The sequence below is a fragment of the Monodelphis domestica genome, chromosome 1 (assembly GCF_027887165.1).
Source record: "Monodelphis domestica isolate mMonDom1 chromosome 1, mMonDom1.pri, whole genome shotgun sequence".
In the NCBI taxonomy this organism is placed as follows: Eukaryota; Metazoa; Chordata; class Mammalia; order Didelphimorphia; family Didelphidae; genus Monodelphis; species Monodelphis domestica.
The window spans coordinates 743263679-743287994 of NC_077227.1; the positions used below are offsets into that span (position 1 = coordinate 743263679).

A 24316-nucleotide genomic window follows, 5' to 3' on the forward strand; every position below is an offset into this window, starting at 1 on the left:
CAGGACCTGGGTGGGGTCTGCGCATGCGCAAACAAGGGGGCGGGGGCCTGGGCTTGTTGTGTAGCTGCCCGAGTGCCACAGAGGGAGCTGGAGCTGTTGTTTTCCGTTCCAGAGCTGCTGCTGCTTCCTCCACCTCTTCATCCTCCTCGTCCTCCTCGAACTCTGCTGCTGCTGCCGCCGCCGCCTGAGCATGTCGTCTCCGTTGGTAGAGCAGCCGCCGCCGCTACCCAACAATAACAACAATAATGAAGGCGAGCAGCCGCTGGCCCCGCCTGCGGGGCTCAACAGTGAGTGCCGGGGGGATGGGAGGAAGAGCTCGGGTCCGGTCGCTACTGCAGCCGCAGCTTCTGGCCGGGGCGGGAGCGCGCCGCCGCCGGAGACACCCATTGGCCCGCTCCCTCCCCTAGCTCGGCCTGACTGACAGCCGTTCGTACCTCTCCCAGCCTCCTCCCCGCCATCGGGCCCGCCCTTCCTCGGCCCGCCCTCAGCCTCTTTTCCGTCCCGGGGTCCGGCGGGAGGTCCGGGGGTCTCCCGGTGGCGAAGCGGGGGTGGTTGGAGCACGTCTGAGCGACAGGCTCAGCCGCCAGTGGTTGGCCACTTAGCCCGGCTCTTTCCAATCCACGTCGGCCTGGGGCGGGCTTTGGCCAGGGCAGTTAGCGGAGGCTGAGGGGGTGGCTGGGGGAGCTCTGGGCGGGGCCTCCGGCGCCCCTCTTGGCAGAGCAGGAAACTGAGGCAGGCGTTGGTCAGCTGGCTGGGGCCAGAGTCCTAGGAGGTTCTCGACCCACCGCCGGCCTCCCCCCCTATCCCCGGCGCCCTGACTTTATCTTCTGATTATGAGGAAGCTGAAGTAGACCATGGCGTTTCCTGGGCCACCCGGCCGAGCGCCGGAGGCGGCCTTCTGGGCCTCCTGCTTCAGGGTCTGCCGGACCAGATACAGCACCGACTGGTGCGCAGTGGGGGATTTGAAAGGCTCCCGGCCCTACCCCACCTTGTTCAGTGGAGGAGACGGGGACTCCAGGCGGACCCTGATGGGGCTGGATTGGAATAGCGAGGTGGGAGGAGGGCCCAGCTTCCCTGCCCCCAGCGGGTCTCTTGGCGCTTCCTTTTCTCCCACCTTTGTGCCTGTGGAACATGCTTAGAGAAAGGGCCCTGTGCGTTTAAAGGGCTGGAGGAGTGGAGCTGTAGGGCATTAATCCCACTTTGTTAATAATCCATCCGGAGGCCAGGTCTGAGCAAACCGGGTCTCCCCACGATCTAAGGAAGCAACCGGCGGCCTTTGGGGGTGGGGGGAGTCGGGAGGGTCCTCTGTGTCCGGAAAGGCTGCGGATACAAGCCTGGATGCCAGCTTTGCTCAAGTCTGGACCAGCCCGGCTGAGGCTTTCCCACAGCAAACAATTTCTTAGAATAACTCTAAAAGGAAGGCTCAGGTTTGGAAGGGACACAGGCTGGCCAGGTGGGGTGGCAGGAGCACCCAAGTGAGACCAAACATCCAAAGAACCCTGGCCCAAGTAACTCATGGTCTCTAAGGACACTTGCTACAATCTGCTGTTCAGGAATGGATTTCATTGGAATGACAGTAGGGATGTTAAGAGTTCATGATTCAGCCCCCTCCTTTTATACTGGCCCCCAGGGAAGTCAAGTGACTCATCCAAAGTCCTTCCCACCAGTAGCTGGACAGGGATTTATGAACAGTATTGCTTTTCACAGACTAGCTGTTGCTGAGACTAGGATTGTTACTGTTTTCTTGGAGCCCAGAATTCTCCCTTCACTGGACAGAGGAGAGGTTTCCTAACCTTCCCTCCAATTGCCTCACTGCCAGGATGTTGGTAATTGGGGTTAGACTTTTATCATGTGATTGAGTTTACAAAACGAAGTGTTAAGATGCTTAAAGGTCATTGAGAGGAACATCTAAAAAGTTTTGTTTAGAAAGTCTTTTAGAGAAGGTCCCCTGACTACAGACACCTAAAATACATTTGTGTTGGTTAATAGGATTCTTCACAAGACTTGGAGATGGGAATAGATAAAATGTTAGGATTTCTATTCTTTTTCCTTTCTCTTCCATCCTTTATTTTTAAAAAATCTTAATTTTTCCACCAGTTACAGTTTTCAACTTATATTTTCTAAAATTTTAAGATCCAAATTGTTTCTCTCCTTCCCTTCCATCAGTGCTTCCTCAACATAGTAAGCAATTCCCTCCCTCTTTCAGAACAGAAATTCTTGACATAGGGTCCATGAACCTTTTGTAGAATATATTCATAACTGCTTCAATATAACTGGTTTCCTTGGTAATTTCATGTTTTATTCCATGCATTTAAAACATTATTAGGCCTTTTCTACAGTAGAAGAATTTGTAATTAACAGAAAAGGTAAGTGATTTATCCATGATCACAGAGCTTAGGCTCAGAAGCAAGATTTGATTGCAAGCCTACATCCAAAGCAACTTAGAATTTCTTCTTTTCCCTCCCTTCCTTCCTTTCCTCTTACTCATTTTATACTTAGGAATATATTTCTAGATTGTATTTTTTTTTCAAATTTGGGGAAATTTATATCCTATACCAAATTATGTTATGGATTCAAGTCTACAAAAATTCTTTTCAGTTCATAGTTCAATCCTTCCTCCAGTGCCACTCAATCTGATAATTATTAGTTCATTATTAAAGATGTTCACTGACTACTTTTTATGCCTTTTTCCTTTTAACATCAGGATCATTCCCAATATCTTGCTCCCACACATCCATTGGATCTTACTTTCGTAGCAAAGAAAATCTTAATCAAAAAACAATGAGGAAATGACCACATCTGACAGTATATGCGGAGTTTTTATCTGCCATCTTCTGCCTTTCTAACCTTTTTCTCTGGGACCAGAATTTGTTGATCATTACCATTCTTAATTTGGCTATATGATAATGTGAAGGAAAATAATGCTAAAATGTTCCCTTAGGAAGGTTTTTGTTTGGCTTTTTCCTTTGGGACAAAATTATTTTGTGATTTTTTTTTTAAAGGAAACTAATCAGTACATTCCATCACAAAAAGAAGTAAGATTTTCTTTTCCCTTTGACCACAGGCCAGAGAAAATAAGGCTAGACTGCAGTGAATGTTGGCCTTTATGCCAGTCTCAAGAAGTTCTAAATGCTGCCGGCCAATCAGGAACAACTACGTTCATTCTGGCCCTCCTTACCATGTTGGAAGGAAAGTCTACTGTCCTAGAGATATGGAAATGCTGTTGTGGGAAATGTGCTAGAGTGCTAGAGAGATCCTCACGTTGTAGGAAATGGAGGGGAGGAACCTTTGAAAAGTTATTGAAAAGCTTTCTAGATAATGTATTTAATTACTGGGAAGTGAGTTCCTGACTAGCTAGCTCATCATTCAGCCCTGAGCTTAGCAAAACAAGTGCCTGTATATTCCCCCAAGTGATTTTTTTTTTTTGTTCTGAGTAAAGAAATATTCAGGCAGCTAGTCTAATCCATCCCCAAAAGCAGATGGGTTAAGGAGCCTGCATTGGACAGCAGAGCCCAGTTGAGAGTAAGTCAACCCTTTTGGAGAGAAGGTCTTTAGTTGATGCCTTTCTGGGAACGTGTTTCTAAGGACCTCGTGGGAGAGCCTTTTAAATCCATTGGAGTCTAGTGCTCCTTGTTCAGTCTTTTCAGTTGTGTCTGACTTTTTGTGGCCTTGTTTTTTTGGCAAAGGTGCAGAAGTGGTTTACCATTCCCATTTTTTCCTCATTTTACAGGACTAGGAAACTGAGGCAAGCAGTATTAAGTGACTTGCCAGATTCACAAATCTAGTAGATGTCTGAGGCTGGATTTGAACTCTGGTCTTCCTGACTCCAGTCCCAGGGCTCTAGTCACTGTTCCTAGCTGTCTCATATAGTGCTGCTTGTTCTGGAATTAATTTAACCTCTGTGGTGGGAGGGAACTTCCCCCTTGGTGATGCTGATAAGACTTTCTAGCTGCAAGACTTTCCAGCTGCGAGTTTTCTTGTGGGACTCACTTGAATTGTGCTATTAATCAGTGGTCAAACTCGTGAATGACTCCCAAACTCTTACAGACCTCTCAGTTGTCAGGTACTTCTTCCTTTCCTACAAAATGCTGAGGAACTCAGTAGATAGTGGTCAAGGCAGCTTCCATCTAGAAATGTTTCAAAAATGGAGGAAACATGATTAGGTGTCTGGAGACACTCCAGGATGTATGTCTTCACTGGTCAGTGGGGTCAGTAGGCTTCTCTAGGTTCTTGAAGCAACTGTGTCCTGGAAAGGCTCTTAACGTAGAAATGAAATTCCTGTCTTTTTGGTTCTAAAGAAGAAAAAGGAACCTTAACACATATTAGTTTGTTTTTACCTTTCCCCCCTTTCTTATCCTTAATTCAGCAAACTACAAATAAAATGAGGTGGGTCTGATACTTATTATAAACAGCCTGTGTCCTTTCTATAGTTCAACTAGATTTTTAAAAATTCTGTAGTTCTAATTTTCTTTTTTGTAGATAACCATGGTGAAATACTGTATTGCCTTGCTAAGATGTGTGACCTCGTGTTTGTTCTAATTGAGGCAAACCAAAGTAATAGAGTGTACCAGATTAGGAGTTGGGAGCATCTGGGATCAAATTTTGCCTTGACTTTGTGACCCTGGACAAGGCAGTTGACCTCTGAGCTAGGTTTCCTTATCTATAAAGTGAAGATAAAACCCACTTGTTTGGGCTATTGTTTGTGAATTAAGTTTAAATAGGTAAATGTTAGCTATTCTTTTTTTTTCTTTTAACCCTTACCTTCCATCTTGGAGTCAATGCTGTGTATTGGCTACAAGGCAGAAGATTGGTAAGGGTAGGCAATGGGGGTCAAGTGACTTGCCCAGGGTCACACAGCTGGGAAGTGTCTGAGGCCAGATTTGAACCTAGGACCTCCCATCTCTAGGCCTGGCTCTCAGTCCACTCAGCTACCCAGCTGCCCCCTAAGTTTAAATAGGTAAATGTTAGCTATTCTTATCCCACACTTGAAAACCTTTTTTTGGTGTGGGTTCCCATCATGAATAGAGCATGCTGCCTTCTCTTTGCTGGTGTAGGCGGTTGATAAATTATTCTGGCCCCCCCAAAAAATTTGCCAGCTAGTGCTAGTGTCCAATAACCACCTGCTTGATCTTTCCTGGGGTTTTTTCAGACAATAGACATGGATTTTAGAATTCCTTTCCTAGATTCAAAACTCTTCCAGCTTGCCAGGACCTACCACTGGCATATGTTGCCCCAGTGAACTCAGGGTACTTTAATGGAGATGATCACGTGTTTCAAAACCCAAATAAATTGAGGTTTCTAGTATCCTCTGAACCAAAGGAATATTTCATTTGTAGCTGGGTAACCATTAAAGAGGTAGTGCATGTGCAGTTGTGGAAATTCTAGGGTCAGCTTGAGGGACAGCACTTTCTAGAGGGATTGATCTTATATTCCTGGTCATTTTGGAAGAGGCTGTCTGGTATTGGTGGAAAGAGCATGGGACTTGGGGTTAGGATATAGAAGAAAGACCTGATGTGAATACTGGCACCCAGTACTTAATGTGATTATGGGTAAATCACAACCTCCCTGAGCATCTGTTTCTTCTTCTGTGAAATGGAAGTAATAATTTGGTTTCCTATTTGACAGGGTTGTTCTATGGAATGAGTTTTGTAGACAGTGATATGATCTGTTATTGTTCTGACCTACTTCTACCAAGAGCCTCAGTCTTTTTTGTTCTTTCTTTTTTAAACACCTTTCCATCTATCTTAGTATCAGTTCTAAGACAGTAGAATGACAAGGCCTAAGCAGTTGGGGTTAAGTGACTTGCCTAGGGTCATAGCTAGGTAGTGTCTGAGGCCAGATTTGAACCAAGACCTCCTGGCTCCAGGCCTGAAGCTCTATTCACTGTGCTGCTTAGCTTCCCCTGGCTTTTTCAGAGGAAGCCATGATTTTTAGCCCTCTTTGGTGAGCCTGAACCATTTTTAAAAAGATCTCCGTCTTCCTGGACAGGTAAGGCCTTGAAAAGGGTTGGAGAAGGGAAAGAAATGCTCCTTCACACTCTTATCTCTTTCCCTTTCTGCACTCCTCCCTCTTCTCCAATGTAGAACTGATTATCTTGAACTGTGAAGAAGACACAGCAGTGCCTAATAGTGCCTGGAGTCATAATTGTGTGAATGGCATTAGCTGGCCAAGTCTGTGGGATTCAGCAGAGAAACTGAAAACGTGCAACTCTGAACGTTGCCTGCCTGCCTGCCTGCTGAGATGCCAACTCAGTCAGCCACTCCCAGAGCTTTACACTGGACAATGTTGTTACTGCACAGAAAGCAATGCCATTTTCCTTTACATACACCTGATTTTACAAAAAGACTGTTTAATAATTGAATCATATTTTTAATTTAATAAAGTCCTCAGTTGAGCTAAAAGTATTTTAGTAAAATTATTCATTGCATCAAGTTCCCTTTTTGAGTTCCCCCTTCCCACTTCGCTGACCGTGGATAGATTCTTTAGACATTTCTTTGCCTATTTTTCTCTAAGTGAAATTGAGCTTTTGCCTTATATTTAGAAATTCTGAAGTTGTTATTAAGAAAGACTTTGGGTAGATCAGAAAGGATATATAAGACTCCTTTTAAAAGCAAAATTTTTCTTTTTTTTTTTCCCATATAAGAGAATGTGAAATTAAGCTATTCTGCTTTTAATTAAGAAAAAAAACAAAACAAAACCACCAAATAGCATTAGCCTTAAAGGAACAAATGTCTTAGTTACTGCATTAAATTAAAAATGTTTTAAAAATCACTTCATGAATTTAACTTTTCTCTTTGCCAGTTTTCTAGATGTTAATTTGCAGTTTCCAAAATGTACTTACTTGAGGATTTAATAATGGATCTGAATATTAATGGGGAAATGTCAGTCCTAATCACATCTGTTTGCTCATTTGTTGTAAGCACAGTTCCACTGAAAGACAAGAATTGTTGTTCCTGTTATTGCTGATTTTGTCTTTGTCCACATAGACAGATCATGAGGCCAAAAACTCCATGAAATGAGCCAGTGACCTGGCATGGATATTTGGATTAACTTAGCCCTAGAATCAGGTACTGTGGAGATAGAACCTTTAGTCAGGAGCCGTAATTTGCTATTTACTTTCTATAGGACCTCAGCAAGTCATTAACTGGACTTTTGGTTTCTTCTTGTATAACGTTAGGGGATTCAATTTGGCCTTTATTTCAAGCTCCGACTCTTATGATTCTGTGATCTTTAATTTCCTACATAAGGAAACTGAGACCTAGAGAGACAGACCGATGGCAAGCGCAGACTTAGAAATCTGTTCAAAGACCACATATCTGAACAACCAAAACACAAAGTGATAGTATTGGTGGCTGTTTCCCCAGAGCTTGTTCTCTCTCCCCATTGTGATTGGACAACTCAGTTGCATGCTTACAACTTTCCAGGAAATGACCGAAAGAAGGAAATCATAAGTGGTACCTATGGGTATAGTGCTCTTCCCAGTATTAGTCCCCAAATCTCTTCTTAGTCTGACATTCCTTCCTTCCCCAGAGTATGGCTTTGTCAGGGCCTCAGTGATTAGTAGAGCCCTAGTGGGATGCTCTCTATTTCCCAGTTTGTTCTCACTTATTGGTTGAGTCAACACTTATTAAGGACTATACGTGTAGGGGTATTAGGAAAGAGATGACACACCAGGTCTCTGTCCTCTAGGAGCTTCAGTGGTCCTAGAGAACAGATCCGTTATACTAGTGACTAAGAGGAACAGAAAGTGCTCTGAGATCATATTAGGTAGAAATTGTTTCTAGCTGAGGCAGTTATAGAAGGTTCCATGAAAGAAACCATGAAGGTCTGAGGGACTATTTTCAGTCCAGAAAAGCAGGTTTGTGTGGGATTCCTAGGAAGAACTTTGGATTTAGAGGGCATACAAGGTTTCAGATTGGACTGCCTGCCACTTAACTCCCTATGTGATCCTGAGAACTTATTCTCATTTGTATGATGGGAGTTAAACTTTTTTTTAAAAACATGGCTATTGAGAATCAAGTGTTTAGCTACTATAGGCACCTCACCCCTCTTTCCCTGGAATGCATGTAAGAAGTAGGACCCGGGCTTACTAGTTTTGCCTGGTGATGATGATTTCTCAGATCAAAGACTCTGAACAGTTTTGGTACCTACTTATGGGCAACAGTTCTACCATGATTTCAGATTTATTTTTTTTAAACATTTAATTTTTAAAATTTTCTATTTCTCAAATACATGAAAACTAAAATTTTTGAATTTTAAATTCAAAATTGAATTGAAATTTTAAAGTTTTAAGTTCCAAATTCTTTGACCCCTCCTCAGAAGGCAAGTAATTTGATATAGGTTATACTTATGCAGTCGTGAAAAACATTCTCATATTAGCTATTTTGCAAAAGAAAACACAGACCAAAAATTTGAGAATAATAAAGTTTTAAAAAAGCATGTTTCAACCTGTGTTTAGATGTTATCAATTCTTCCTCTGAAGGTGGATAGCATTTTCCATCACAAATCCTTCAGAATTGTTTTTGGATTGTTTCATTGCTGAAAATAGCTACGTTATTCACAGTTAATTTTCATACAGTATTGCTGTCTTCTTACAGTGTTCTGCTTCTGCTCATTTCCCTTTTCATTAGTTCAGAGAAGTCTTCCCAGATTTTTCTAAAATCATTCTGCTCGTTATTTCTTATAGCACAATAGTATTTCATCATAATCATATACCATAACTTGTTCAGCTATTTCCCAATTGCCAGTTCTTTGCCACTACAAAAAGCTGTTAGAAAGGATTCTGTACATATAGGTCCTTTTCCTTTGATCTCTTTGGGATAAAAGTAGTGGTATTGCTATTATCTGGAATCTGGAATTTCTTATGGGAGAACTACATCTGTCCCAGGCTTTCGTTCCTTGGTATAGAGGAAATAGGGATGGGAAAAAGGATACACGTGTGCCTTACTTCCTGATGGTGGTGGGATAACTTACTAAAACAATTTTCAACTGAGTCTAAAGACTTTCAAAGCTACCTGCATGTGTATGATGGCTAAAATGAAAAGTTCCTTGGGTTCACAAAGCCCTTGGGATGACGTGATATTTTCAACAGTAAGGTCCCTCCCCGTCCTTCTGTTGGCTCCACCCCCTGCAGCTCTACAGCTTCCTAGGCTCATAATAGGATGAGTCAGGCTGGGGCAGACACTGCTGTCTCTACAAAATCAGCTTTAGAAGAACCCAGAGAAAAAGGACAGCCTATGGGCCAGGAGAAATAAGTCAAGATCACAAGGTATATTTCTATTATAGAAAGAAGGTGGGGGGAGAGAGAGAGACGGAGAGGGCGAGGGCTAAAACTTGGTGTCTTTTTGGGCTACCTGGGGAGACTTCATAGAGTAGGAAGCCAATGAATTGAAGTTAGAGGGCCAACCAGGGTTAGTCCCAGCTCTGCCCCACAGGAAACCACTTGACTGAACTTCAGCCTCTTTTCCTCCTCACCAAAACTTGTTGGCCTTGATCCCAAAGATCTCCTTTATAGTGGAAACAGCTATGTTTTGTGAAGTCCTGGCCTTAGCAAATGTAGGCTTTTTATAATTAAGTGTTTGGGTCTAGATTAAGAATTTTTTGATCTAAATTAAATTTGTAAAATGTTTGATAATAGTGATGAACGTGTGAGAAACTTTGGTAGTTCTCTATTTCGATTTGAAGAGATCACTCATGTATGGAGAGTTAATAGCTGAGGCCTACTGTGAGTTATAGAGTGACTGGGATATATGGAAGTCCAGAAATGTCAAAGGCACACAGCCTGATTTTGCTGTTTATATTTAAACAGCGAAGATACTTTTTCAAAGTAATAGTTTCATCATTCTAGTTTCCTCAAAGCTGCATGATTCTCTGAATTGCTTGTCCTTTTTCTTCTGAGTTTTTGTGTTTGTTTTGAAGGTAGCATCCAGGATTGTTATCAGAATTCAGCACATTCACATCTGGGTGCTGTGCATGGCAAATTTCTGTTTTACTGTGGTTCTAACTGAAGTTATCTGGCTTGCTCAACAGGTTCCTGGGTGGAGCTCCAGATGAACGGCAATGGCAATGGCAATGATGGGAACGGAAATGGAAAGAATGGTGGTCTGGAGCACGTTCCCTCCTCCTCCTCCATTCACAATGGAGACATGGAGAAGATTCTTTTGGATGCCCAGCATGAATCAGGACAGAGTAGTTCCCGGGGCAGTTCTCACTGTGACAGGTAAAAGAAACATTTATTTTTGCCTTTCATTCTCAAAGCATTTTGTGGGTTTAACTTCTGGCAAGTTCAAAGTTGAGCTTTTCCAAAAGCCAGGCCTCAGTTCCAATTCAGAACGGGCTGCAAGATGTCTTGTGAGTCCCCTGTAGTGTGAGGGTCTGCCCTGGAGAGCTGCCTCTTTCCAGTGCTGGAGGGCCACTGACTAGCTATGCGAAGCCCATCGGGGTGTTGGACTAGGTGACCACAGCTGTCTCTCTGACTTGTGATTTTTTTTTTTTAAGCATAGGAGGACTTTGACCAGTTGGGTTTGTGTTTTTAAGTCTTGGCTGATTAATAGTTTATCAAAGTGCTTCCTTGGCCCAGGGCTAGTGTGTTGTTTGGGGTCTGCCAGAGTTTCTGAAGGAGACAGGAGATACCTTTGTTCTAAGCATCCCCCTATGTAGACACAGTCTTGGTTTTTTTTTGGTTTGTTTTGTTTTGTTTTTGTTTTTTAAACCTTACCTTCCATCTTGGAGTCAATACTGTGTATTGGTTCCAAGGCAGAAGAATGGTAAAGGCTAGGCAATGGGGGTCAAGTGACTTGTCCAGGGTCACACAGCTAGGAAGTGTCTGAGGTCATATTTGAACCCAGGACCTCCCCCGTCCCTAGGTCTGGCTCTCAATCCATTGAGCCACCCAACTGCCCCCCATCTTTGGGTTTTAAATGAAGAACTTTCTGGCCCTGGACCCAAGAGGAGTCAGCAGCTGGTTTTTGTTTTGTTTCCCTTAGAGCAAACTCAGTAAACAGTGACCTTTACTTGCTTTAGTGAACTTGAGCCGTTCATTGTTTATCCAGCTTGGCTTTAACATCAGTGGTGGCTACCACAACGAGGTTTTATAATAAGGAACTGTCTCACATACTTGTTCCTGAAGGTTTCTGCTCAGATAACAGATCTTTACCTTGCATTGGATTACATGACTCAGGATCCCCAGGAGTGCAGAGAGCTTTATGTTGTTGTTTTTCACCAGCTGCTCTCCGTGAGAAAAGAAGTTTAACCCCCTTCCTTTCTGGTGGAGAGAGCTTTCGTCTAAGTGTGTTCCTGAGTTAGCTCTCATAGACAGTCCCTCCCCACCTCAGTGGCCCCATCCCCCTTTTGTAGGCCCCCCTATTCTCTGGTCATTCCGATTCCACACCTCAGAGCCACCCTTACTTACCCACCATGCTGCTGCCTAGTCATTTCTCAGGTCTTGTTAGTTTGACCTCCATGGCATCTTGCTTTCTTCCCTTCCATTTCCACAGCCAGCTCCTCATCCTGTCTACTCTGTGGTAGTTGCCACCTTGTTTCTGGCCTCCCTCATTTATCTTCCACAGAGCTGCCGAGAGAACTTTGTGGAAGCCTCGGTTTGGCTGTGTAACTCCCTGGGCAAAAAGCTTCAGTGACTCTGTTCGTCCATTCGGACGGTTTAGCTTGTTATTCCAAGCCGTTCCAGGCTACCTCTAGACTGTCTTAGTTGGCACTTGTCTTTTTCAGCCATCCTGGCCCACTACCCTTCCCTGAAATTCATTTTTCATCTCTTGAATATGCTTTTGCAGCCTCCACTAATCCTCTGGTACCTTCTTTCCTCATCTGCCTCTCAGACAGTTCAGGCCCTCCCTCTGCTGGGAAGCCTTCAAAAGATGCTCAAGCTCAGTGTCTTTGCCTCTCTTTCTGGCCATGGGACTGGCATCTCATTCGATCCCTTTCTCAAGGCAGTGACGTAGTAAATATGGGATGATTGAATGAACTGTAAAATGGAGGTTAGTTACTTCTTCAGCTCTTCCACTGAGATTGATTACAATTGACTCAGCATTTTAAAAAGAGCTTGAAAATTATGGAAGCCATTTTCTTGGATCCCCTTATGGTCCAGCAAGCCAAATAGAATTTTCTTCCTGCCTGCCAGAAAAAATTGGCCTGGAATGGTTCATCAGTTTTTCTATTACTATGGTATTTGAAATCTCCGGTGATAGGAAAATTTGATAGTTGTTTTTATTTTGAATCAGCCTAATAATGAGTTCCTAACCTACCATTGCTTTCTTTTCCACCTGCTATTGTTAAGTTGTAAAGTGGATAGAATGCCAGGTCTGCCGTAAAGAAGAGTCCAGTTCAAATCTGATCTCAGATACTTAGTAGCTGAGGGACCCTGGGCAAGTCACTTAATCTCTTTGCCTCAGTTGCGTCATCTTAAAATGGGGCTAATAATAATAGCATATACCTCTCAGGGTTGGAAGAGGTAAGTTTGTAAAGCTTGTAGCACAGGTCCTGACATAAAATATAATTATTATTGTCATTACTGATACAACTACCTAGATAGGGATTCGCAGTGTTTGACTCTGAATGGGAAAGAGTGGAGGCCAGGGTCAGTGGTTTGCTACTTAGGCATTAGTCCAGTGTCATAACAAGAGAGACTCTGTGGTACAGGGAAAAGACCTTGAGACTTGAGTCTCAGCACTGCCTCCCCGTGCTGAGAGGTGTGTGACCATGGGTGAGTCCTTGATGCTCCTTAGCCTCCGTGCTCTCATCTGTAAAAGGGCAATATCAATAATCCCTAGAGTGTTCTTCTTCCAGGATTATTTTGAAAGTAAAATCAGATAAGGAAATGCACTTGGCAGACCCTTCCAGCACTATATCAGTGTTATTGTTTTTATAACTTGGGCTTTGCCAGTCAGATCCCTGAATGGCATTGATAAGATAGATGCAGCTAGATTATAGAAAACAGAAAGACAACTCTAGCTTGTCTTTGGGAGCCAAAGGCATCTTGGTGTAGTCGGTCACCAGGAGCTTGTTACCACTCCTAAATTGATAGTTGCCTCACTCAGGAGGGACACTAGGTTCAGAGATGCTTCTGTTGATGTTCATTTTTTCATAGAAACACCCTGAATGGAAGCTCGGGCATGCTGGGCCAAGCTGGCAAGGATTCGAGGACACTCTTGGTGATAAACTATATGCTCTGTGCCTGGGCCTGCCCAGCTGGGTTCTAGGAGGCTCTGAACCTACTTGGCCTCATGCTGATGAGTCTTGTGGCCACACCAGCTCTTGGACCATCAGCTTTGAGCCATTGTATGTTAGAGTGGAAAGGATTTGACTGAAGAGTCAGAAATTCCTGACTTGGAGCGAACCTTTCTAAGCTTTGGATCCCTCTAGCATCTCTCTGCCTTCCAAGATGGTTGGTTGTAGAGGCCCACATGAGGAAGGTTTACAGAGTGCTTTGCAAACCTGATGGTCAGCTCTCTTCAGGAAGTCTTTTGGGGACTGAGCTGAGGACCCAATGAAATCAGAGCATTTCTAAAGTAATTCTATTCCTCTGGAGTCACTTGCAGATGTTAAGCTCAGACACTTGGTTTTTTTAGGACCTGGGAGTTAATAACCCAACCTTCCATGGAGAAAGGCCCAAATGCCTGCCATTCATTCCAGCTAAGTAATTCAGCAGGGCCAGAAAGTGGTCAAGTACACTGCTCCCATTGGGCATGTGAAACTGCTCATCCATCCATCCTCTGCATTCTGCATTCTCTAAGCTCGGAAAGTGTATTTCATTGGGAAATTGTCTATTGGGAAAAGGTCTGAAAAGATTCAGTGCATTTAGATGAAATTTGACTTTTCCTCTCGGATAATTTTTAAAGAAGTGGTACTCACCAACTAACTATGTTTAATCCCTTTTTCTTCAGATTTCTGACAACACTGTGAGATGTTTTGAGGGGGAGGGCCTACCGGGGAGGGAGAGAAAGGTCTTTTTCCTTGATGCCCCATTAGAATCTCTTGGCAAGGACATAGGCTGTTGCTTTGGGTCATTCAATTTTTCTCTAGCAGAATGAAAACTAATGGTTCACCCTTTTTCCCCCCCAGCCCTTCTCCACAAGAAGATGGTCAGATAATGTTTGATGTGGACATGCACACCAGCAGGGACCATAGCTCTCAGGTACCTTTTCTCATTCAAAGTGAGATATCTAGCAAAATGCAAACTCCTTTTTCAAAAAATAAATACATTTCACTTAATTGATAAAAGAGTAAAATTCTTGCTAAAATAAATAATTCTGAGTCATTTGGTTTCTGATTTGAGATTGGTGAGGTTGGAAATGTTAGTTTTTACTTGTGTATAAAGATTGAAAGTTCTCCTGTCTACCGTTTACCACAGTGATATTGCTAGAGAGAAGAATGGATTATTTTCCTTATCTCTTAAGTGAGAGACAGAATGGCCCAGTGGATAGGGAGCTGGCTGGAGATTTGGGAAGACCTGGGGGAAGGTGTCCTGTCAGGACAGTGTCCCCTTGCTATCCCCACCCCTCTGCTAAGAGAGAATTGTGTGTCAGCTTGGTTCCCCCAGGGTTTGATCTTGACAAAAAGGAAGGTGAGCTCCTCCTAAGCCCTCTCTACTTTTTCTGCCATTTCCCGAAAAGCCAAACCTGTCAGCCTCTCCCTCCAGACCTCCTTACACCAGGTTGCCTGGAGCATGCCAGTAGTAGGCCCTATTTAAGGAAGGGAATCCTTCTCATAGTTTGTGCTCTGGGACCTTGGGAATTAGAGCCTTTGCTCAGGAACAACACCGAGGCTGAATGGATTGTGTTGGTTTTTTTAAAGAGGAAAGAGGGAGGAGTCTTTTAGACTGTGTTTTGAAGCAGGCATTTGGAGCCCCCACCTCAGGCCTGTATGACAAGTGGAGTGTAGACAGGTCACTGAGGTTCTGGCCACTGGTGCCTGCCCCTGGGGGACCCACGCGGATTCCACCCCTGAGGGATTCCACTTCCACATCTCAGGAAGAGGAGGATCCCTGACTGAACCAAGTGGAAGCTTTGGAGGGGAGGCAGCCTTGTTGCTGCAAGGAGTAGTAATGCTTGACCAGTCTTCTGAATTCTGGGGGGGGGGGGGGAGGTAACAGATGAGCATTATTATGTAGAAGGCCTTTGACAAGTTTCCACACCAAAGCAACCAAAAAGAAAATGTCAGTTACTAGGGATGGGATGGGAAGGTATTTGTTTTCTCAAAGGTACAAAAGTAGCTGAGAAACAAAGCACTGGAGACGGATCAACAGGCATTTCTCTGGAAAGAACCCTGGATTTAGAAATGGAATTCTGGGATTGACCCCCCCACACTAGTATGTGTTCCTGTTGGTTGTGTGATCTTGGCCAAGTCACTGGTTATCCCTGGGCCTCATCTGTAAATGGAAGGGGCTTCTGCTAGACCCACACGTAGAACCTTCTAGTCCTAAATCTTAGGATGATCCTTCAGTCATCTCAGGCTGTCGGTATCCCTCCTGCAGCCAGTGCCTGCTTCTGAAAGAGATGATGAATGAATGAACAATGAGTATTTCTGAAGAGTCTTGGAGAAGGAGGTAGAGAAACGGTAGCTTGGAGTGTCAGGGAGAGCTTTGAGGGTCCTGCAGGTCCAGACAAGGGGCTGCCTCAAGGCACTGGTAGGTAATAAAGAGGAAGAGCAGAGGGCAGCCCTGACTCCAAGGATGATCAGTCCTGAGCTGTTGGCTTTGATTTTGGAAAAGAATCCTCTCTAAAGAGACTGTGCTGCTAATAGCTTAAGATGGTTGCTGGCATTAGGTTTTTGGAAACAAAGTTAAATAGTGTTACCCTTCTTTCCTGGGGCTCCCCTAGTCTATACAGGTCTTTCCAGGCTGCACAGAGCCACTGCTTAGAGCTTCTGGCAACAAGGGCCTTCTAGGTGCTCCCAGAACCACAGTGGGTCATCTGTCGGGGGGTGGGGGTGGGGGGTGGGGTTGATATGGAGCAACTTGTGAACAGCTCTGCATTTCCCCCTAGTTCTGGAGTGCTAGAACTTCAGGGCACCTCTAAAATCCCAATTGATAAGTTTAGGACAGAGAAAAGGGAGCTTGTTAACTTCCCCAAAAAGTGATGGTGCAGATGACAAAACCTAAACAGAAGATTTTCAATGAATTTGTGGTTTAAATCCATAAGTCAGCGATTCAAGAAGAGATTTGTGCAAGGCTAAGCCCTGCTTTTGAAGTGGAGACAATCGAGAATGGCTGGCTGTGCCCTTTCTTTGGGGGGAGGAGGGGGAGGGAGGCCTGTGGTACGCTTGGGAGACCCTCAGCCCTTAGCCGCCTGGTGCATTGACGAAAACCTTATTTCAAGAGACTGGAAACATAGCTACCTGTCCAAAATAGGGCTTCATGGACCTCTCCTTCCCCGGAACTCATAGGCTGAGGCCTCTGGATCCCTTCTCAGACTGTTTCAGTGGTTACAAAGAGAACCAAATACAACGAAAAACAGTTATCAAAGTGGTTTGTTTTGCGTTTTTTTTTTAAATGATGATGGTGGCAACTAAGATGGCTCAATGGATAGAGGGCCAGTCTAGGTCATGACAGGAAGTCCTGGGTTCAATTCTGGCCTCAAAGACTTCTTGGCTATGTAACCCTGAGCAAGACACTTAACCCCTGTTGTCTAGCCCTTACTGTTCTCCTGCCTTGGAACTGAAACACAATACTGATTCTGAGACAGAAGGGAAGGATTTTTTTAAAAAAGAGGACGGATCCCAAGTTAAGAGCCCCAGTTTAAAGGAAAATTTATTTTTATATGTAGAACAAAACTAAAAGTTTCCAAATTAGTGAAAATTGTAAATAACCTTTTTAAAGCACTTTTGGAGAGAGAGAGAAGTACAAAGCAGTAAACTGTGGCCAGTGTTAGTGTGGTATGTGTAGGAATCAGGCATGATAATGGCATGTTTCTGTAAGTGTACAGAATGGCTATGTGTGTACACAATAGTGCTTTAAGTAAACTGTTACCTTTTGAAGTGGCCTGATTTAGTATTGCTCCTTAGAGCCAACTCATGATTCAGTCATCTCAGTAGGGTAAGAAAATACTCAACAAGAAAGCTTCCTCCTCAATGCAATAGTGTGTCACTCTGGAATTTGCTCACTTAAGCAGACCAGCAGAGTCCAGAAGCTGACTGTATCTGTCTCCTGCCATGGATAGTTAGAGAGAGAAGAGAGAGGGCAGAGGGATAGACAGTGTGGCATGGTGGAAAGAGCCCTGCCTTTGGTCAAGACCTGACATTCGGATTCTTTGCCCATAAGTTCCCCTCCTCTGCCCTTAAGTTGAGTGAAGACAGAACAGATTTTGGAAATCCCTTGGAGCTCTAAATCACAGAAAAGATGGGCCACCTTTGGTTTCATAGCATTACTTTTTTGGAAGCCCTTCTGGGAGCTCTAATGGAAACTCACATCTGCTTACTTTGGGCTTGATTGTGATTAAAAAAAATAATAATAAGAGGGGCAGCTAGGTGGTTCAGTGAATAGAGAACTAGGCCTAGAGAAATGGGAGGTCCTGATTTCAAATCTGGCCTCAGATATTTCTTACTGTGTGACCCAGGGCAAATCACTCATCCCCCATTGCCTAGCTCCTATTGCTCTTCTGCCTTGGAACTAATACTTAATATTGATTCTAAGAGAGAAAATAAAGTTTTAAAAATAAATAGAAGATATTTCTCTAATTGGTTGTGGTTATTATAAATAAGCTAGATAGTGAATAAAATCAGGAGGAGAATGATATATCCCAAATTACTTCTGCTTGAGTCAAATTGTTTTTTAATGTAGCTCTTTTGGCCAATTTAGGCTAGTGATAGTCTAAAACCATCATCTCATAACTTTTACTGCTGAATTTTCACTTCCTGTGCTGTTTGTTTTGGCTAGCATCACATTCTTAAACAACTTTATTCAGGTCAGTGAAACCAACTTGAGTCCTCAGGAAGACATTCAATATTTATCATGCCTTGACTTGTGTAACACTTCTAGAAAGCGCCCAGTATTCATCAGCATCTATGCAGCCGATTCTTTTGGATGGTCTTTGTGAACGGCACTATTTTTGACTTTTTGTCCCTGGAGCTAACTGCTCTTTAGAGTAAGGTGGTTTTATTACTTTTTTTTTTCTTGTATTAAAATATGAATTCTCCTTCCCAGTCTGAAGAAGAAGCTGCAGAAGGAGAAAAAGAAGTGGAAGCTTTGCAGAAAAGTGTGGACTGGGTGTCGGACTGGTCCAGTCGGCCTGAGAACATCCCCCCCAAGTGAGTGGCCCAGCTGTTGTTCGAGAGGCCGTGATGGATCACTGTTTCCCTCCATTCTCTGTAGTTGGACCTGACCATTTCCTGGTGCTCTCTTCTCCTCTCCTCTTCTCCTTAAAGTCTTTCTTGGCACAGGCTTCCTGACTCATTTCTCCCTCTCTTACTTTCATCAGGGAATTCCACTTTCGGCACCCTAAACGTTCTGTTTCTTTGAGTATGAGGAAAAGTGGAGCCATGAAGAAAGGGGGCATTTTCTCTGCAGAATTTCTTAAAGTGTTCATTCCATCGCTGTTCATCTCTCATGTTTTGGCTTTGGGACTAGGGTAAGTAAATAGGAAATTTTGACATTTGCATTATTGAATTTGTTTCTTTTTTCATTTAATGCTGTAAACCGGCCCTCCATGTAGTGCATGGCACATAGTAGGTGCTTACTAAATGTTTATTGATTGTAATACAAAGAATATGTTTTCAAAAAGCTTATGGTGTCTTGCATTTTATTTCAGAGTTTCCAAGGAGTTATCCTTTGAGTGTTTAGGTTGTATCATGAGTCAGCCACAGGTTAAGTACTGTCAACAACTTGAACTTGTCTTTACCTTGGATTATTTTCAAATTTGACATCAACAGCTATTTAAGAAACCTCCAATATCAAGGTGTCTTGAAAATTGAGGAATTGATTCAGCTGTCCCCACCCAGAGATGGCAGAATTCCCCCTTGTATTTGAGAATGCCTATTGGTAGACTTCTGGTCTGCAGCTAAAGTCACCAGGGGTCTTCTTTTCGGCTGTGTGCAATCATCAGAAGGAGAAATATTGGCTGTTACAGAGTGATAGAAAAAGCTTATTTATGTTAAGCTCTTATCATGTTTCAGTTCTTGTACATAACGTAGTTAATAGAGTATTCCCTTTAAGGAGCTACAACGAAAGGCATCAAGTGGCTCTAGAGGTGCCTTCTGAGCTGGGAAGACCCAGGTTCAAGTCCTGCCTCTGATGCATCCTGGATCTTGATTTAATCTTGTCACCCCAAATCACATAAGAGTCCTGTCCTCGCCCACACTGGTTGAGAATTTCCTCTCCCGGGAATTCACTGTAGCTATGAAATCCTAGGTCCAGGCCTGTCCCTCTCCTTTTAGAAAGTCAACATCACAGGAAACCTCTCACAGCCTGACATGACATCGTCAGCATTGGTGTGGCAGTGTTTTGGTTTTTCTGTGTGTGTGAGGGGAAGGAACCCCCAGACAATAGCATGAAAGGAGTTTGAAGAGGGGGTGTAGACGGGCCTGTATGTAGTGCAGGGAGTGGCACAGGCCTTCTTCTCAGGAGCCTCCAGGCTGTTCGGTGGGTACGTGATTGGAGGGCTTCGCCTTTGTCCTTATGGGTCTACTTCCTTCCCCCTTCTTGCCCAGCTTCATTGATCAGAAAGCAGGGATTCGGTGAAAAGGAGCTTGCCTGGGTAGATACAGAAGGGAACTAAGCAAACGAATATTGATTAAACCCTACTATGCAGCCCTGCAGCAAACTATGTGCTAACTGCTTGGGATGCAAAGAGAGGGGCTGAAATGAGCTGAAGTTCTCAAGGGGAAGATGCTGGGCTCAGGGATGAGGTGTGCTGCAGGCCCCAGCCAGGAAGACACCTGGAGGAGGTGGCTGCAGGATGCTTTAGGCCCCAGCACTGGGGGAGGAATTCCTGAAGCTGGGACAGACCCAGGCCAGCAGAATGAATTGCACATGGGTACAGATGGCTGGCTGGCCAATATCTGGCTGGAATACATTTAGTAGCTATTGAAGAAAATTATGGGACTGTGTTTTAGGTACAAGCCTAGAGGAAACAATTTTTTTATTACTGCATCATTGCTTGGATTAGAACAAGAGATGGGCCTCTAGCCCCAATCAGTTGCACGTCCCTTGCCTATCACTGGTTACTCCGGACTGATCTAGGAAGAAGAAAAATCAGGACGCTGGTCCTGGAACTGCTAATTAAAAGAGGATTTCTGACATTTCTATGAGAACTGGTTGAGGGTAAGGCTGCAGAGGACAAGTCAACGAAAGTTAAAGAAGCCCCAATTTCTTTTGTTGTTGAGTCTCAATGAATATTTGCCTTCACAAACTCACTAGCTTGTCAGCTGTGGGCCAGTAATTTAAACTCTATGGCAACTTGGTGGTCCAGTGGCTAGAGCTCTGGGAGTCAGGAAGACTCGCATTGAAATTTGACTTCAGCCATTTACCAGCTTTGTCACTGTGGGCAAGTCACAGCCTCTGTCTGCCTGTGTTTCTTCATCTATAAAATGGGGATAATAATAGGCCCTACATCCCAGGGATGTTGTGAGGATCAAATGAGATAAAAGATGAAAAGCAAGCCTTCCAAGTGCCACAGAAATGCCAGCTGTTATTAAACTTTTGAGCCTTATTTTCCCCATCAGTGAATGAAGACCACTAGCTCTAGGGCTTCCCTGACAAGTGGGGCACTATGATGCCTGCAGGGTCACTGGAGAGCTTTTCTGGGATCTTCCACAAAGGAACAAGTGTTTTTGTAAAGTTAAAAACCTTACTTACACTTTGACATGATAAAGCTTGGCTAATTATTTCTGTTACTACATTTAGTACAAAACCCATCACGAAGTTGTCTCAGAATGATTTTGCACTTGGTAGATGAGCACCAGGGCAGGTAGATGGCACAGTGGATCGGTGTCATCCCTGGAGTCATAGAGTCTGGAAGATGCATCTTCCCAAGTTCAGATCTGTCTGGTGTGGCCCTGGGCAAGTCACTTGTTTGCCTCAGTTTCCCCATTTATAAGATGAGCTGGAAGAGGAAATGGCAAACCACTCCAGTACATTTGCCTCAAAAACCTCAAAAGGGGTTGACTGAAAAGAGATGTTAAACAACAATGACAGCTAAAAGTACTACCAATTTAACATCCTTGACTTGGCTAAAAATGAAAGTTGCGGCCTTGGCTTGCCTATCACTCTGTAGTACAGACAGCCTGGGGGTGGTAGAGGAGGAGAAAGCTGGGGGCCTGGGAACAAAAGATGCTGCTGCCTCTGCTTTGGTCTGGAACCTCTTTCTCTCTTTGGGTCAACTCCAGAGTCACTAGAAACACTCCATCAGTGACCACTCCTAAGCAAGCATTTTAGGCCTAGGAAGAGCGTTCATCTTTATGACCTGGAGTGAGATTCTGTTTGGAAGTAGGAGGTGCTTGACAAACGCTTGTTCTTTTCCCTTTAAAAAGTTCCTTGGTCAGCCTTCGGCAGTGGTGCATAACTGTCCAACAGGTGAAATCTAATGCGCTGTGTTTCCTTTCAGCATCTATATTGGAAAACGACTGAGCTCCCCGTCGGCTAGCACCTACTGAGGGAGAGGAGAACCCTGGACGTGCGCGTGCCCTGTGAAGTGCTGTCCCTGTCACGTTAGTGTATTTGAACTTGAGACCATTCTAAGCATGCCCCAGCCCACGACCTCTTTTTCATAGCCACGTTCCAGCTCCTCTTGGGATTCAGTATTTTATTCGAACTCTTGGGAAGCATTTTCATGACCTCATGCCCTTTTTGGCCTGTAGACCCTCAGAGTTTCCTCACAGAGTTTACCATTGTCTAGAAATTCGCAGTCTTCTTTTCGACGCAGATGCCACCAGCAAGTGATTTTTCCACAGCCTTCTTTGTCTCCTGCTTTTCCATCCCACCTGAGTTAGAACTTCAGCCTTCCCATAGAAATGCTGCCTGCTCTAGGACAACAACCATCACTCTTAAAAAAAAGAAAGCAGGCTAGCAAGTATTCTATCAAACTCTGACTTTTCAGGATAAAGACAAGCTCTCCATAAGCTCACAATTTGTAGTTAAAACAAAAACAAGAAAAAGAAACATGAGAAAAAGTAGTCTGTGGCAATAAAAAAATCTCAAACCAGCTTTGGGGCCATTTTCTCTCTGAGCCTCCCAGTGTTGGCTAGCACAGTGGAGTTTGTAGGAGGCTGGCTGCACAAACATATGATGGAGACCAAGCAGTAAGCTTCTAGTACGATGCCTAATGTTTTGTATCTACGATGTTGGCTTTCCTGTGACGTAGAACCCTTCTTTCTGCTAGACAGTGGCTCAGGCCTAGATGAGACAAAAAAGATGGCATTTGGGACTTTGGGTGTTTGGAGTTTTTCCTGCTATGTGTGAAGAAATTTTCATTTTCATCTCTTTCCTTAAAGGATTGTTTTCCTTCTCCCTCTCCACCCCTCCCCAAAGAGAGTTCTGGTTTGTTTGGTATATTTATAGGCTTCCTGTTTTGGGGAAATTTCCTTTCTTCTGGAGCCCTTTAAAGACACCCTTGGGCTTCTGAAGCTATTCCAAGCCCCTGGGCTGCTTTGGGGAGCAGATGACCAAGTCCTAAATGATGTCCCCTTCGGTGTTCTTCCAAAACTCCCTCTGTTACTGTTTACTGTACAATCTTCCCCGGGGCAATGCCAGGGACCCTCAAGCAGGATTCTCCCAAGGCATCTTGCTCTAGATCATGGAACTCTTCAGTTGGGGAACACAGCCTCTCCTTCGATGACACTTTCCTTCTTCAAAATGTGAAGCTTTAGTACCAAATTGTTAGGGAGCACCAGGATTCCCCGTGTCCTCAAGTAGATTTTATTGGGTTTCAGAACATGTAGCATGACTGAAGGATACTACTATATGTTTGCTATATAAAGAATTACTGTTTATGATAGAGACTTTAATATCGGCTATTTAGAGAACCATTGTTAATTTGAAAACTAGCAATTTGCTCATTTAATTAGAGTGCATTAGATTGATGTGAGTAAAACACTAAGATAACCAGTTTGGCCCATTTGCAGAAATTGCTCCATCAAACAGTTTTCTGCATCACGTTTTCTAAAATGGATGTGTTATAGCAGAAATGAACGGACAGTTCAAACACAGAAATGAATTTGTAACTGACTCCTTTTGTATTAGCAAAGCTGGCTATGGCAAGTATAGAATAACTCCTTGATTATGCTTAAATCTGTTTTCTCCCTGTCCTTTGAGAAAACATCGTAAGATACGAGCCAGGGCCAAATCCTCTATTATTTCTCTTCTCCACCTGAATTCTGAATGTGGTAACCCTTGATTTGCCTTCTGTAACCTATTTATTTCAAGTATATGTCTTGGATTTCATTTGGAGGGTAATCGAGAAGTCTGGTGAGGCTATTCGCTGACATGGCATTGACCACATGATTTAAAAATTATTTAAATGGAAAAAGGCTAGTTTACTTGTAAGGACTAATTAACAGCATCTTGTTTTGTATTAAAATTGGCACAGTTCATGGGTGGGGGGAGATTTCTATTTCAAATTGGTGACATCTTTTTAAGAGAAATAAAGCATTACCCCTTTGATTTTTTTATCTGTAGTGTGTTTAAAACTCGATTATCTTTATGGCTTTTTGAACATTGAAAATAAATCCAGTTCTATTCTGTTATTTCTCAAGTAGCTGTGAAATCAACTGTTCTTGGACTCTTACTGAAAAAAAAATGGATAGATTCATGATCACTATAGAGCTTGTTATCACAAGATGATACAAAGCAGTATTTATTATAACCCTGAGAGAAGTTTGGGGTGGAAGTGTTGGTCCCCCAACCTCTGAGTGAACAAAAACAGATCAATGTTTAATCTGAAAAGGGTTTCAACTATTAACAGTTGAGGTTTTGTTAAGACAAATATTGTTTTAAAAGCTTTATACCTGTTTACAGTTTTGGGGAAAAAATGCAGGCTTCATTTTTCTTATGTTCAATGAAAACTGGCTTAGAATGTTTGTAAATAGGAGCAAAAATGCATAAACTCGCACAAGGAAGAAAAATGTAGCAAGTTCACTTTGCTACAGCAGAGACATTGACTGTTTGACAAAAATGACAAATGGAAGACCACCGTTCAGATTCTTTCCAAAAATTTAACCATTTGATGAAATGATTGGAGTTAACTGAGCCAAAGTGATTATGCATTCTTCATCGATTTAGTTATTAGCACTTTGTAACATTATATACAGTTTACAGTATGTGTATAAGCTGTAGTTATAAACATTTTGTGCCATTAAAGCTCTCACAAAACTG

The 24316-nt window shown here is 43.4% G+C and overlaps 1 protein-coding gene across 2 annotated transcripts; it reads left to right on the forward strand.

The window, feature by feature from the left end:
- BNIP3L (BCL2 interacting protein 3 like) lies at positions 1–24316 on the forward strand. Of its 2 annotated transcripts, none has more exons than XM_001362471.4 (6): positions 1–287; positions 10030–10219; positions 14077–14149; positions 18155–18258; positions 18429–18578; positions 21552–24316. In XM_001362471.4, exons 1-6 carry the CDS (start codon positions 191–193, stop codon positions 21598–21600), a joined length of 663 nt encoding a protein of 220 aa, XP_001362508.1. In that variant the 5' UTR covers positions 1–190; the 3' UTR covers positions 21601–24316. The 2 variants fall into 2 exon arrangements, with proteins under 2 accessions (XP_001362508.1, XP_007477872.1); XM_007477810.3 differs by lacking the exon at positions 1–287 and adding an exon at positions 9114–9268.

Bases quoted from the DNA above. Each gene is read 5' to 3' on its own strand.
- BNIP3L (XM_001362471.4), top strand. From the start codon at position 191: ATGTCGTCTCCGTTGGTAGAGCAGCCGCCGCCGCTACCCAACAATAAC. The intron at 14,150-18,154 runs GTACCTTTTCTC...TCTCCTTCCCAG, and splicing joins GCAGGGACCATAGCTCTCAG to TCTGAAGAAGAAGCTGCAGA. The intron at 18,259-18,428 runs GTGAGTGGCCCA...TACTTTCATCAG, and splicing joins CCTGAGAACATCCCCCCCAA to GGAATTCCACTTTCGGCACC.